At 45.3% G+C, this 13543-nt stretch overlaps 1 protein-coding gene across 3 annotated transcripts in view; it reads left to right on the top strand.

Annotated features, from left to right (window-relative positions):
• Positions 1 to 13543, top strand: part of LOC118377672 (protein inscuteable homolog) — a 107881-nt gene that overhangs the window by 48067 nt on the left and 46271 nt on the right. For all 3 annotated transcript variants that reach the window (XM_052480706.1, XM_052480708.1, XM_052480709.1), the window contains exon 2: positions 10951 to 11471. In XM_052480706.1, the coding sequence (XP_052336666.1) occupies positions 10969 to 11471 (503 nt within the window). In that variant the 5' untranslated portion in view covers positions 10951 to 10968. The remainder of the gene's footprint in view (positions 1 to 10950; positions 11472 to 13543) is intronic.

The following is a 13543-nucleotide window of genomic DNA, read 5'->3' as shown; positions in this document are numbered from 1 at the left end:
GCTTGTGGTGGGGTATCTTGTTGTGGTGTAGTGAAATGCTTGTGGTGGGGTAGTGAAATGCTTGTGGTGGTGTAGTGAAATGCTTGTGGTGGGGTAGTGAAATGCTTGTGGTGGTGTAGTGAAATGCTTGTGGTGGGGTAGTGAAATGCTTGTGGTGGGGTAGTGAAATGCTTGTGGTGGGGTAGTGAAATGCTTGTGGTGGTGTAGTGAAATGCTTGTGGTGGTGTAGTGAAATGCTTGTGGTGGTGTAGTGAAATGCTTGTGGTGGGGTAGTGAAATGCTTGTGGTGGTGTAGTGAAATGCTTGTGGTGGTGTAGTGAAATGCTTGTGGTGGTGTAGTGAAATGCTTGTGGTGGTGTAGTGAAATGCTTGTGGTGGTGTAGTGAAATGCTTGTGGTGGTGTAGTGAAATGCTTGTGGTGGGGTAGTGAAATGCTTGTGGTGGTGTAGTGAAATGCTTGTGGTGGTGTAGTGAAATGCTTGTGGTGGGGTAGTGAAATGCTTGTGGTGTAGTGAAATGCTTGTGGTGGTGTAGTGAAATGCTTGTGGTGGTGTAGTGAAATGCTTGTGGTGGTGTAGTGAAATGCTTGTGGTGGGGTAGTGAAATGCTTGTGGTGTAGTGAAATGCTTGTGGTGTAGTGAAATGCTTGTGGTGGTGTAGTGAAATGCTTGTGGTGTAGTGAAATGCTTGTGGTGGTGTAGTGAAATGCTTGTGGTGGTGTAGTGAAATGCTTTGTGGTGTAGTGAAATGCTTGTGGTGTAGTGAAATGCTTGTGGTGTAGTGAAATGCTTGTGGTGGTGTAGTGAAATGCTTGTGGTGGTGTAGTGAAATGCTTGTGGTGGTGTAGTGAAATGCTTGTGGTGGTGTAGTGAAATGCTTGTGGTGGTGTAGTGAAATGCTTGTGGTGGTGTAGTGAAATGCTTGTGGTGGTGTAGTGAAATGCTTGTGGTGGTGTAGTGAAATGCTTGTGGTGGTGTAGTGAAATGCTTGTGGTGGTGTAGTGAAATGCTTGTGGTGGTGTAGTGAAATGCTTGTGGTGGGGTAGTGAAATGCTTGTGGTGGTGTAGTGAAATGCTTGTGGTGGTGTAGTGAAATGCTTGTGGTGGGGTAGTGAAATGCTTGTGGTGGTGTAGTGAAATGCTTGTGGTGGTGTAGTGAAATGCTTGTGGTGGTGTAGTGAAATGCTTGTGGTGGGGTAGTGAAATGCTTGTGGTGGTGTAGTGAAATGCTTGTGGTGGTGTAGTGAAATGCTTGTGGTGGGGTAGTGAAATGCTTGTGGTGGGGGTAGTGAAATGCTTGTGGTGGTGTAGTGAAATGCTTGTGGTGGTGTAGTGAAATGCTTGTGGTGGTGTAGTGAAATGCTTGTGGTGGTGTAGTGAAATGCTTGTGGTGGGGTAGTGAAATGCTTGTGGTGGTGTAGTGAAATGCTTGTGGTGGTGTAGTGAAATGCTTGTGGTGGTGTAGTGAAATGCTTGTGGTGGGGTAGTGAAATGCTTGTGGTGGTGTAGTGAAATGCTTGTGGTGGTGTAGTGAAATGCTTGTGGTGGTGTAGTGAAATGCTTGTGGTGGTGTAGTGAAATGCTTGTGGTGGTGTAGTGAAATGCTTGTGGTGGTGTAGTGAAATGCTTGTGGTGGGGTAGTGAAATGCTTGTGGTGGTGTAGTGAAATGCTTGTGGTGGTGTAGTGAAATGCCTGTGGTGGGGTGGTGTAGTGAAATGCTTGTGGTGGTGTAGTGAAATGCTTGTGGTGCTGTAGTGAAATGCTTGTGGTGGGGTAGTGAAATGCTTGTGGTGGGGTAGTGAAATGCTTGTGGTGGTGTAGTGATATGCTTGTGGTGGTGTAGTGAAATGCTTGTGGTGGTGTAGTGAAATGCTTGTGGTGGGGTAGTGAAATGCTTGTGGTGGGGTAGTGAAATGCTTGTGGTGTAGTGAAATGCTTGTGGTGTAGTGAAATGCTTGTGGTGGTGTAGTGAAATGCTTGTGGTGGTGTAGTGAAATGCTTGTGGTGGTGTAGTGAAATGCTTGTGGTGTAGTGAAATGCTTGTGGTGGTGTAGTGAAATGCTTGTGGTGGTGTAGTGAAATGCTTGTGGTGGTGTAGTGAAATGCTTGTGGTGGGGTAGTGAAATGCTTGTGGTGGGGTAGTGAAATGCTTGTGGTGGGGTAGTGAAATGCTTGTGGTGGTGTAGTGAAATGCTTGTGGTGGGGTAGTGAAATGCTTGTGGTGGGGTAGTGAAATGCTTGTGGTGTAGTGAAATGCTTGTGGTGGGGTAGTGAAATGCTTGTGGTGGGGTAGTGAAATGCTTGTGGTGTAGTGAAATGCTTGTGGTGGGGTAGTGAAATGCTTGTGGTGTAGTGAAATGCTTGTGGTGGTGTAGTGAAATGCTTGTGGTGGTGTAGTGAAATGCTTGTGGTGTAGTGAAATGCTTGTGGTGGTGTAGTGAAATGCTTGTGGTGGTGTAGTGAAATGCTTGTGGTGGTGTAGTGAAATGCTTGTGGTGGTGTAGTGAAATGCTTGTGGTGGTGTAGTGAAATGCTTGTGGTGGGGTAGTGAAATGCTTGTGGTGGGGTAGTGAAATGCTTGTGGTGGTGTAGTGAAATGCTTGTGGTGTAGTGAAATGCTTGTGGTGGTGTAGTGAAATGCTTGTGGTGGTGTAGTGAAATGCTTGTGGTGGGGTAGTGAAATGCTTGTGGTGGGGTAGTGAAATGCTTGTGGTGGTGTAGTGAAATGCTTGTGGTGTAGTGAAATGCTTGTGGTGGTGTAGTGAAATGCTTGTGGTGGTGTAGTGAAATGCTTGTGGTGGTGTAGTGAAATGCTTGTGGTGGTGTAGTGAAATGCTTGTGGTGGTGTAGTGAAATGCTTGTGGTGGTGTAGTGAAATGCTTGTGGTGGTGTAGTGAAATGCTTGTGGTGGGGTAGTGAAATGCTTGTGGTGGTGTAGTGAAATGCTTGTGGTGGTGTAGTGAAATGCTTGTGGTGGTGTAGTGAAATGCTTGTGGTGGGGTAGTGAAATGCTTGTGGTGGTGTAGTGAAATGCTTGTGGTGGTGTAGTGAAATGCTTGTGGTGGTGTAGTGAAATGCTTGTGGTGGTGTAGTGAAATGCTTGTGGTGGGGTAGTGAAATGCTTGTGGTGGGGTAGTGAAATGCTTGTGGTGGGGTAGTGAAATGCTTGTGGTGGTGTAGTGAAATGCTTGTGGTGGTGTAGTGAAATGCTTGTGGTGGTGTAGTGAAATGCTTGTGGTGGGGTAGTGAAATGCTTGTGGTGGTGTAGTGAAATGCTTGTGGTGGTGTAGTGAAATGCTTGTGGTGGTGTAGTGAAATGCTTGTGGTGGTGTAGTGAAATGCTTGTGGTGGTGTAGTGAAATGCTTGTGGTGGTGTAGTGAAATGCTTGTGGTGGTGTAGTGAAATGCTTGTGGTGGTGTAGTGAAATGCTTGTGGTGGGGTAGTGAAATGCTTGTGGTGGTGTAGTGAAATGCTTGTGGTGGTGTAGTGAAATGCTTGTGGTGGTGTAGTGAAATGCTTGTGGTGGTGTAGTGAAATGCTTGTGGTGGTGTAGTGAAATGCTTGTGGTGGTGTAGTGAAATGCTTGTGGTGGGGTAGTGAAATGCTTGTGGTGGTGTAGTGAAATGCTTGTGGTGGTGTAGTGAAATGCTTGTGGTGGGGTAGTGAAATGCTTGTGGTGGTGTAGTGAAATGCTTGTGGTGGTGTAGTGAAATGCTTGTGGTGGTGTAGTGAAATGCTTGTGGTGGTGTAGTGAAATGCTTGTGGTGTAGTGAAATGCTTGTGGTGGGGTAGTGAAATGCTTGTGGTGGGGTAGTGAAATGCTTGTGGTGGTGTAGTGAAATGCTTGTGGTGGGGTAGTGAAATGCTTGTGGTGGTGTAGTGAAATGCTTGTGGTGGGGTAGTGAAATGCTTGTGGTGGGGTAGTGAAATGCTTGTGGTGGTGTAGTGAAATGCTTGTGGTGGTGTAGTGAAATGCTTGTGGTGGTGTAGTGAAATGCTTGTGGTGGTGTAGTGAAATGCTTGTGGTGGTGTAGTGAAATGCTTGTGGTGGTGTAGTGAAATGCTTGTGGTGGTGTAGTGAAATGCTTGTGGTGGTGTAGTGAAATGCTTGTGGTGGTGTAGTGAAATGCTTGTGGTGGGGTAGTGAAATGCTTGTGGTGTAGTGAAATGCTTGTGGTGGTGTAGTGAAATGCTTGTGGTGGTGTAGTGAAATGCTTGTGGTGGGGTAGTGAAATGCTTGTGGTGTAGTGAAATGCTTGTGGTGGTGTAGTGAAATGCTTGTGGTGTAGTGAAATGCTTGTGGTGTAGTGAAATGCTTGTGGTGGTGTAGTGAAATGCTTGTGGTGGTGTAGTGAAATGCTTGTGGTGGTGTAGTGAAATGCTTGTGGTGGTGTAGTGAAATGCTTGTGGTGGTGTAGTGAAATGCTTGTGGTGTAGTGAAATGCTTGTGGTGTAGTGAAATGCTTGTGGTGTAGTGAAATGCTTGTGGTGTAGTGAAATGCTTGTGGTGTAGTGAAATGCTTGTGGTGTAGTGAAATGCTTGTGGTGGTGTAGTGAAATGCTTGTGGTGTAGTGAAATGCTTGTGGTGGTGTAGTGAAATGCTTGTGGTGTAGTGAAATGCTTGTGGTGGTGTAGTGAAATGCTTGTGGTGTAGTGAAATGCTTGTGGTGTAGTGAAATGCTTGTGGTGGTGTAGTGAAATGCTTGTGGTGGTGTAGTGAAATGCTTGTGGTGTAGTGAAATGCTTGTGGTGTAGTGAAATGCTTGTGGTGTAGGGAAATGCTTGTGGTGTAGCGAAATGCTTGTGGTGTAGTGAAATGCTTGTGGTGGTGTAGTGAAATGCTTGTGGTGGTGTAGCGAAATGCTTGTGGTGTAGTGAAATGCTTGTGGTGGAGTGAAATGCTTGTGGTGGTGTAGGGAAATGCTTGTGGTGTAGTGAAATGCTTGTGGTGTAGGGAAATGCTTGTGGTGGTGTAGTGAAATGCTTGTGGTGTAGTGAAATGCTTGTGGTGTAGCGAAATGCTTGTGGTGTAGTGAAATGCTTGTGGTGTAGTGAAATGCTTGTGGTGTAGTGAAATGCTTGTGGTGTAGTGAAATGCTTGTGGTGGTGTAGTGAAATGCTTGTGGTGTAGTGAAATGCTTGTGGTGGTGTAGTGAAATGCTTGTGGTGTAGTGAAATGCTTGTGGTGTAGTGAAATGCTTGTGGTGGTGTAGTGAAATGCTTGTGGTGTAGTGAAATGCTTGTGGTGTAGTGAAATGCTTGTGGTGGTGTAGTGAAATGCTTGTGGTGTAGTGAAATGCTTGTGGTGGTGTAGCGAAATGCTTGTGGTGTAGTGAAATGCTTGTGGTGTAGTGAAATGCTTGTGGTGTAGCGAAATGCTTGTGGTGTAGTGAAATGCTTGTGGTGTAGTGAAATGCTTGTGGTGTAGTGAAATGCTTGTGGTGTAGGGAAATGCTTGTGGTGTAGTGAAATGCTTGTGGTGTAGTGAAATGCTTGTGGTGTAGTGAAATGCTTGTGGTGTAGGGAAATGCTTGTGGTGTAGCGAAATGCTTGTGGTGTAGTGAAATGCTTGTGGTGTAGGGAAATGCTTGTGGTGTAGTGAAATGCTTGTGGTGTAGGGAAATGCTTGTGGTGTAGCGAAATGCTTGTGGTGTAGTGAAATGCTTGTGGTGTAGTGAAATGCTTGTGGTGTAGTGAAATGCTTGTGGTGTAGCGAAATGCTTGTGGTGTAGTGAAATGCTTGTGGTGTAGCGAAATGCTTGTGGTGTAGTGAAATGCTTGTGGTGTAGGGAAATGCTTGTGGTGTAGCGAAATTCTTGTGGTGTAGGGAAATGCTTGTGGTGGTGTAGCGAAATGCTTGTGGTGTAGTGAAATGCTTGTGGTGTAGCGAAATGCTTGTGGTGTAGCGAAATGCTTGTGGTGTAGTGAAATGCTTGTGGTGGTGTAGCGAAATGCTTGTGGTGGTGTAGTGAAATGCTTGTGGTGGTGTAGTGAAATGCTTGTGGTGGTGTAGTGAAATGCTTGTGGTGGTGTAGTGAAATGCTTGTGGTGGGGTAGTGAAATGCTTGTGGTGGTGTAGTGAAATGCTTGTGGTGGTGTAGTGAAATGCTTGTGGTGGGGTAGTGAAATGCTTGTGGTGGTGTAGTGAAATGCTTGTGGTGGTGTAGTGAAATGCTTGTGGTGGTGTAGTGAAATGCTTGTGGTGGTGTAGTGAAATGCTTGTGGTGGTGTAGTGAAATGCTTGTGGTGGGGTAGTGAAATGCTTGTGGTGGTGTAGCGAAATGCTTGTGGTGTAGCGAAATGCTTGTGGTGGTGTAGCGAAATGCTTGTGGTGGTGTAGCGAAATGCTTGTGGTGTAGTGAAATGCTTGTGGTGTAGTGAAATGCTTGTGGTGTAGTGAAATGCTTGTGGTGTAGTGAAATGCTTGTGGTGGTGTAGCGAAATGCTTGTGGTGGTGTAGCAAAATGCTTGTGGTGGTGTAGCGAAATGCTTGTGGTGTAGCGAAATGCTTGTGGTGTAGTGAAATGCTTGTGGTGTAGTGAAATGCTTGTGGTGTAGTGAAATGCTTGTGGTGGGGTAGTGAAATGCTTGTGGTGGGGTAGTGAAATGCTTGTGGGAATTTGACTACAGGCTCAGCCATAAACGTTCAACACTTCCTCACGCATCATTGGAGATCATGGAGACCAAAGGGATCACTTTCAGTATGACATCGCTTGACTTGTCACCTACATATGCACCATGAGAGCTGCGACTGGATTGATTCAATCGGACACATTAGACTCCTCCCCTCAATTTGTATGCTAATGCAGATTAGTGTTTTTAAGGAGTCGACTTGTCTATTGAAATGGAATGTCTTTCTTTTTTGATTTTCATGGCCACCTGTATCAATAGTACAATGGTTCAAGTCCTTTTTTCGATTGGATAACAGATGTTGCTTAAGTATTGCCAAAGGGAAATTGTCTATATGTAATACCAACATTGTGTGAGTTTAATTTATTTAATATGTCCAGTATATTGTGAATTCCATTCTATTATTTTCTGTTACTCTTTAAAATGACTTGTGCAATATTCATATTAGCGATTACACAACTAGAGCAAGATCTTTGTCTTGTCATCATAGGGTTGTGGTATTGACTGCATATTCATTTGGCACCGTGACACTATCAGATTTGATATCTCTTAGGTGCTTAGACTGCAGCGAAACAGCTCTCACTTTTTCCACCATCTTACTCACCCATCCCATTGCCTCCCCATGCCTCTTACCTCCACATAGTCCCCCCCTTTCTCATCCATCCCCCCCATGCCTCTTACCTCCACATAGTCCCCCCCTTTCTCATCCATCCCCTCATGCCTCTTTCCTCCACATAGTCCCCCCCTTTCTCATCCATCCCCCCATGCCTCTTACCTCCACATAGTCCCCCTTTCTCATCCATCCCCCCCATGCCTCTTACCTCCACATAGTCCCACCCTTTCTGATACATCCCCCCCATGCCTCTTTCCTCCACATAGTCCCCCCCTTTCTCATCCATCCCTCCATGCCTCTTTCCTCCACATAGTCCCCCCTTTCTCATCCACCCCCATGCCTCTTTCCTCCACATAGTCCCCCCCTTTCTCATCCATCCCTCCATGCCTCTTACCTCCACATAGTCCCCCCCTTTCTCATCCATCCCCCATGCCTCTTTCCTCCACATAGTCCCCCCCTTTCTCATCCATCCCTCCATGCCTCTTTCCTCCACATAGTCCCCCCCTTTCTCATCCATCCCCCCATGCCTCTTTCCTCCACATAGTCCCCCCCTTTCTCATCCATCCCTCCATGCCTCTTTCCTCCACATAGTCCCCCCCTTTCTCATCCATCCCCCATGCCTCTTTCCTCCACATAGTCCCCCCCTTTCTCATCCATCCCCCCATGCCTCTTTCCTCCACATAGTCCCCCCCTTTCTCATCCATCCCTCCATGCCTCTTTCCTCCACATAGTCCCCCCCTTTCTCATCCATCCCTCCATGCCTCTTTCCTCCACATAGTCCCCCCCTTTCTCATCCATCCCCCCATGCCTCTTTCCTCCACATAGTCCCCCTTTCTCATCCATCCCCCATGCCTCTTTCCTCCACATAGTCCCCCTTTCTCATCCATCCCCCCATGCCTCTTTCCTCCACATAGTCCCCCCCTTTCTCATCCATCCCCCATGCCTCTTACCTCCACATAGTCCCCCCCTTTCTCATCCATCCCCCATGCCTCTTTCCTCCACATAGTCCCCCCCTTTCTCATCCATCCCCCCATGCCTCTTTCCTCCACATAGTCCCCCCTTTCTCATCCATCCCCCCATGCCTCTTTCCTCCACATAGTCCCCCCCTTTCTCATCCATCCCCCATGCCTCTTACCTCCACATAGTCCCCCCCTTTCTCATCCATCCCCCATGCCTCTTTCCTCCACATAGTCCCCCTCTTTCTCATCCATCCCCCCATGCCTCTTTCCTCCACATAGTCCCCCTTTCTCATCCATCCCCTCATGCCTCTTACCTCCACATAGTCCCCCTTTCTCATCCATCCCCCCATGCCTCTTTCCTCCACATAGTCCCCCCCTTTCTCATCCATCCCCCCATGCCTCTTTCCTCCACATAGTCCCTCTTCTTTCAGTAGATTTCCGTAATTCTCTTGTGAATAACACGATTTGACAAAATTCTCTCTACACCAATGTCAGCACAACAACAATGACATTGTTCAATAGTCCCCACCCCATTCAATCTGGACACACTAATTTGCCTATTTGCCGTTTCACACATGCTAAAGGAATACCAGGTGAGCTGTGTGTTTTGTACAGTGTATGCTCATGTGATGAGCTGTGTGTTTTGTACAGTGTATGCTCATGTGATGAGCTGTGTGTTTTGTACAGTGTATGCTCATGTGATGAGCTGTGTGTTTTGTACAGTGTATGCTCATGTGATGAGCTGTGTGTTTTGTACAGTGTATGTTCATGTGATGAGCTGTGTGTTTTGTACAGTGTATGCTCATGTGATGAGCTGTGTGTTTTGTACAGTGTATGTTCATGTGATGAGCTGTGTGTTTTGTACAGTGTATGCTCATGTGATGAGCTGTGTGTTTTGTACAGTGTATGCTCATGTGATGAGCTGTGTGTTTTGTACAGTGTATGCTCATGTGATGAGCTGTGTGTTTTGTACAGTGTATGCTCATGTGATGAGCTGTGTGTTTTGTACAGTGTATGCTCATGTGATGAGCTGTGTGTTTTGTACAGTGTATGCTCATGTGATGAGCTGTGTGTTTTGTACAGTGTATGCTCATGTGATGAGCTGTGTGTTTTGTACAGTGTATGCTCATGTGGTGAGCTGTGTGTTTTGTACAGTGTATGCTCATGTGGTGAGCTGTGTGTTTTGTACAGTGTATGCTCATGTGATGAGCTGTGTGTTTTGTACAGTGTATGCTCATGTGGTGAGCTGTGTGTTTTGTACAGTGTATGCTCATGTGGTGAGCTGTGTGTTTTGTACAGTGTATGCTCATGTGATGAGCTGTGTGTTTTGTACAGTGTATGCTCATGTGATGAGCTGTGTGTTTTGTACAGTGTATGCTCATGTGATGAGCTGTGTGTTTTGTACAGTGTATGCTCATGTGGTGAGCTGTGTGTTTTGTACAGTGTATGCTCATGTGATGAGCTGTGTGTTTTGTACAGTGTATGCTCATGTGGTGAGCTGTGTGTTTTGTACAGTGTATGCTCATGTGATGAGCTGTGTGTTTTGTACAGTGTATGCTCATGTGATGAGCTGTGTGTTTTGTACAGTGTATGTTCATGTGATGAGCTGTGTGTTTTGTACAGTGTATGCTCATGTGATGAGCTGTGTGTTTTGTACAGTGTATGTTCATGTGATGAGCTGTGTGTTTTGTACAGTGTATGCTCATGTGATGAGCTGTGTGTTTTGTACAGTGTATGCTCATGTGATGAGCTGTGTGTTTTGTACAGTGTATGTTCATGTGATGAGCTGTGTGTTTTGTACAGTGTATGCTCATGTGATGAGCTGTGTGTTTTGTACAGTGTATGCTCATGTGATGAGCTGTGTGTTTTGTACAGTGTATGCTCATGTGATGGGAACAGATGGGAATTAAATAAAGGATTTACAGCCCTGCTCTTTTATACTTTATGTTAGTAACATCTATTGATTCAATAACACTCTCTCACCATTTAATAAGGCAAACCACAGCAACTAAGCCTGTTCCATGTCACTGGGCCAGAGGAGTTGTGGCTATGGGTATCATATGTAGCTACTATATGTGCTAATCATAGTCTCACAGTAAACATGACATCTGTCATCATTCCACAGCAGGATGTCATTAACTAAATGGATTACAATATGAGACCTGCCCCCCCCTCATGCCTTGACAGAGTTTAAAAATGGACTAATCTCAATGGGATACATCAATAAAAATGGCGAATAAAGTTGCAGGCACTTAAGCACTAGCTCCCTTGCTTTGGCTCAAAGTGGAGAGTCACTGGCTGGCAGCCAGCCAATAAATTAGAAGATAAGAAATATTACTCCACTGGCACAATGGGGCCTGTAGCAATTCAAAACCGGGGCTTTATTGATAATTGAATTACTCTGAGAGAAAAAAGACAAGACAAGAATAGAAGGCTTGGGTGTAGATCAATAAGGAGCGATTGTAGTCGATGCGGTGCCATGGCAAGCTACACATCCAGAGAGGCAGTGTGTGTGTGTGTCAGCTCGTGCGCATCTGTCTGTGTATGATCACGTTAAGTGTCCATGTCTTTCCATTAAAACGTTTGATTTAGGATTCTAATAAAGTATAAAATTGTCAAGCGGATAAATGTTGCGATAAATTGTGTGTTACTCACTCTACATTACTATCTGGTGGAATAGAGAGAAAACAATGTGTGCTTATGGTTTGTATAATAATGATCATATCTAATGTTTTTTTTATTGCAGGTGCTGTGCTGAAGTGGTATGGACACAGATAGAATGGCTAGTCCTCAGAGCTCCAGGATGGCTATTCCTCAGAGCTCCAGGATGGCTAGTCCTCAGAGCTCCAGGATGGCTATTCCTCAGAGCTCCAGGATGGCTAGTCCTCAGAGCTCCAGAATGGCTAGTCCTCAGAGCTCCAGGATGGCTATTCCTCAGAGCTCCAGGATGGCTAGTCCTCAGAGCTCCAGAATGGCTAGTCCTCAGAGCTCCAGAATGGCTAGTCCTCAGAGCTCCAGAATGGCTAGTCCTCAGAGCTCCAGAATGGCTAGTCCTCAGAGCTCCAGGATGGCTAGTCCTCAGATCTCCAGAATGGCTAGTCCTCAGAGCTCCAGAATGGCTAGTCCTCAGAGCTCCAGAATGGCTAGTCCTCAGAGCTCCAGAATGGCTAGTCCTCAGAGCTCCAGAATGGCTAGTCCTCAGAGCTCAAGAATGGCTAGTCCTCAGAGCTCCAGACACAGTAGCTCTGTTTCATCTTCTCCAATGAGGTAAGTGCACCCAACTTGCACTATGCCGATATGACATAAAAATATTATTCTGTAGCTATGTGAGTGTCATCCTCCCATTACGTTCCCATGAGACAGACACACACATTCAAGCACACATGAATCTACACATTAATTCACAAACAAACAGGCTGCACAAGGGCACAATAATGTTGTGTACACCGATGCTACTAATAATACTGCTGCTGCTAAGAAATAACCTCAGCCTTTCATCTGCAAATGGGTCTAAAAACACATGGCCCGTGTACCAAATGGCACCCTCTTCCCTAGGGGCCTTGGTAAAAAGTAGTACACTACAGTGCCTTCAGAAAGTATTCACACCCCTTGACATATTACACATTTTGTTGTGTTACAGCCTGAATTCAAAATGGATTAAATCAAACATTTTCCCATCACCCATCTACACACAATACCCCATAGTGATAGTTAACCAAGTTTGTGAAACCTTGTTTTAGGTAATTGTCCTGCTGAAAGCTGAATTCATCTCACAGTGTCTGGTGTTAAGCAGAATGAACCTCTAAGATTTTTCCTGTGCTTAAGTCCATTCGGTATCTTTTTTATTCTGATAAACTCCCCAGTCCTTAACGATTACAAGCATACCTATAACATGATGCAGCCACCACTATGCTTGAAAATATGGAGAGCTGTACTCAGTAATGTGTTGTATTGGATTTGCCCCAAACATAACACTTCATATTCAGGACAAAATTGCTATTCCACATTTTTGGAGTATTATTTTACTGCCTTGTTGCAAACTATGCATGTTTTGGAATATTTTTAATTCTTTGCAGGCTTTCTTTTTTTTCACTCAGTCAATTGTAATATTTTTAGTTATGGGAAATGATTCTCTACACTATACATACCTGTTTTGTCACAAACTGAAATTTGGCGAACTATTAGAATTTTAGCAACAAGGAAAAGCTAGGAACGATTTCTGCACAGTATATCTTTAAAAACATTTTTACTACCGAACTTGTTTAGGCTTGCCATAACAAGGAATGAATACTTAAGGACTCAATTGTAATTCATATGTACAAAATTCAAAAAACATCATTCCACTTTGACGTTATGGGGTATTGTGTGTACGCCAGTGACAATGTTTTTGAAAATTCAGGCTGTAACCCAACAAAATGTGGAAAAAGTCAAGGGGTGTGAATACTTTCTGAAAGCACTGAATGTAGGGAATAAGTTGCCATTTAGAACACAGCCATTGTATTTTCCCCTTTCTCCTGTTGATAATGTGCTTTAATGGTGACAATATAGAGATGTTGATGTGAGGGCACTTCTCTTCGAGTGAGGAAAAAGGCACACAGTGGTAGTAGTGGCATTCGTGGACTACAGGAAAAGGCGGGCCGGACAGGCCCCCATTAACATTAACGGGGCTGTAGTGGAACAGGTCGAGAGTTTCAAGGTCCTTGGTGTCCACATCACCAACGAACTATCATGGTCCAAACACACCAAGACAGTCGTGGAGAGGGCACGACAAAAACTTTTCCCCCTCGGGAGACTGAAAAGATTTGGCATGGGTCCCCAGATCCTCAGAAAGATCTACAGCTGCGCCATCGAGAGAATCCTGACCGGTTGCCTCCTGGTATGGTAACTGCTCGGGATCTGACCATAAGGCGCTACAAAAGGTAGTGTGTACGGCCCAGTACATCACTGGGGCCAAACTCCCTGCCATCCAGAACCTCTATACCAGGCGGTGTCAGAGGAAACCCCATAAAATTGTCAGAGTGACAATTGTGTGACCCAGTGACCCGAGTCATAGTCTGTTTTCTCTGCTATCGCAACGGCAAGCAGTAGCGGAGAGCCAAGTCTAGGACCGAAAGGCTCCTTAATAACAGCTTCTACCCCCAAGCCATGAGACGGCTGAACAATTCATCAAATGGCCACCGGACTATTTCATTGACCCCCCCATTTGTTTTGTACACTGCTGCTACTCGCTGTTTATTATCTATGCATAGTCACTTCACCCTTACCTACATGTACAAATTACCTCTAACCTGTACCCCCGCACACTTACTCGGTAGTGTTATGTTTTTGTGCTACTATTT

The sequence above is a fragment of the Oncorhynchus keta genome, chromosome 26 (assembly GCF_023373465.1).
Source record: "Oncorhynchus keta strain PuntledgeMale-10-30-2019 chromosome 26, Oket_V2, whole genome shotgun sequence".
Classification (NCBI taxonomy): domain Eukaryota; kingdom Metazoa; phylum Chordata; class Actinopteri; order Salmoniformes; family Salmonidae; genus Oncorhynchus; species Oncorhynchus keta.
Note: the sequence above shows the minus strand (reverse complement) of the source record. Positions and strands in the feature narration are given on the sequence as shown.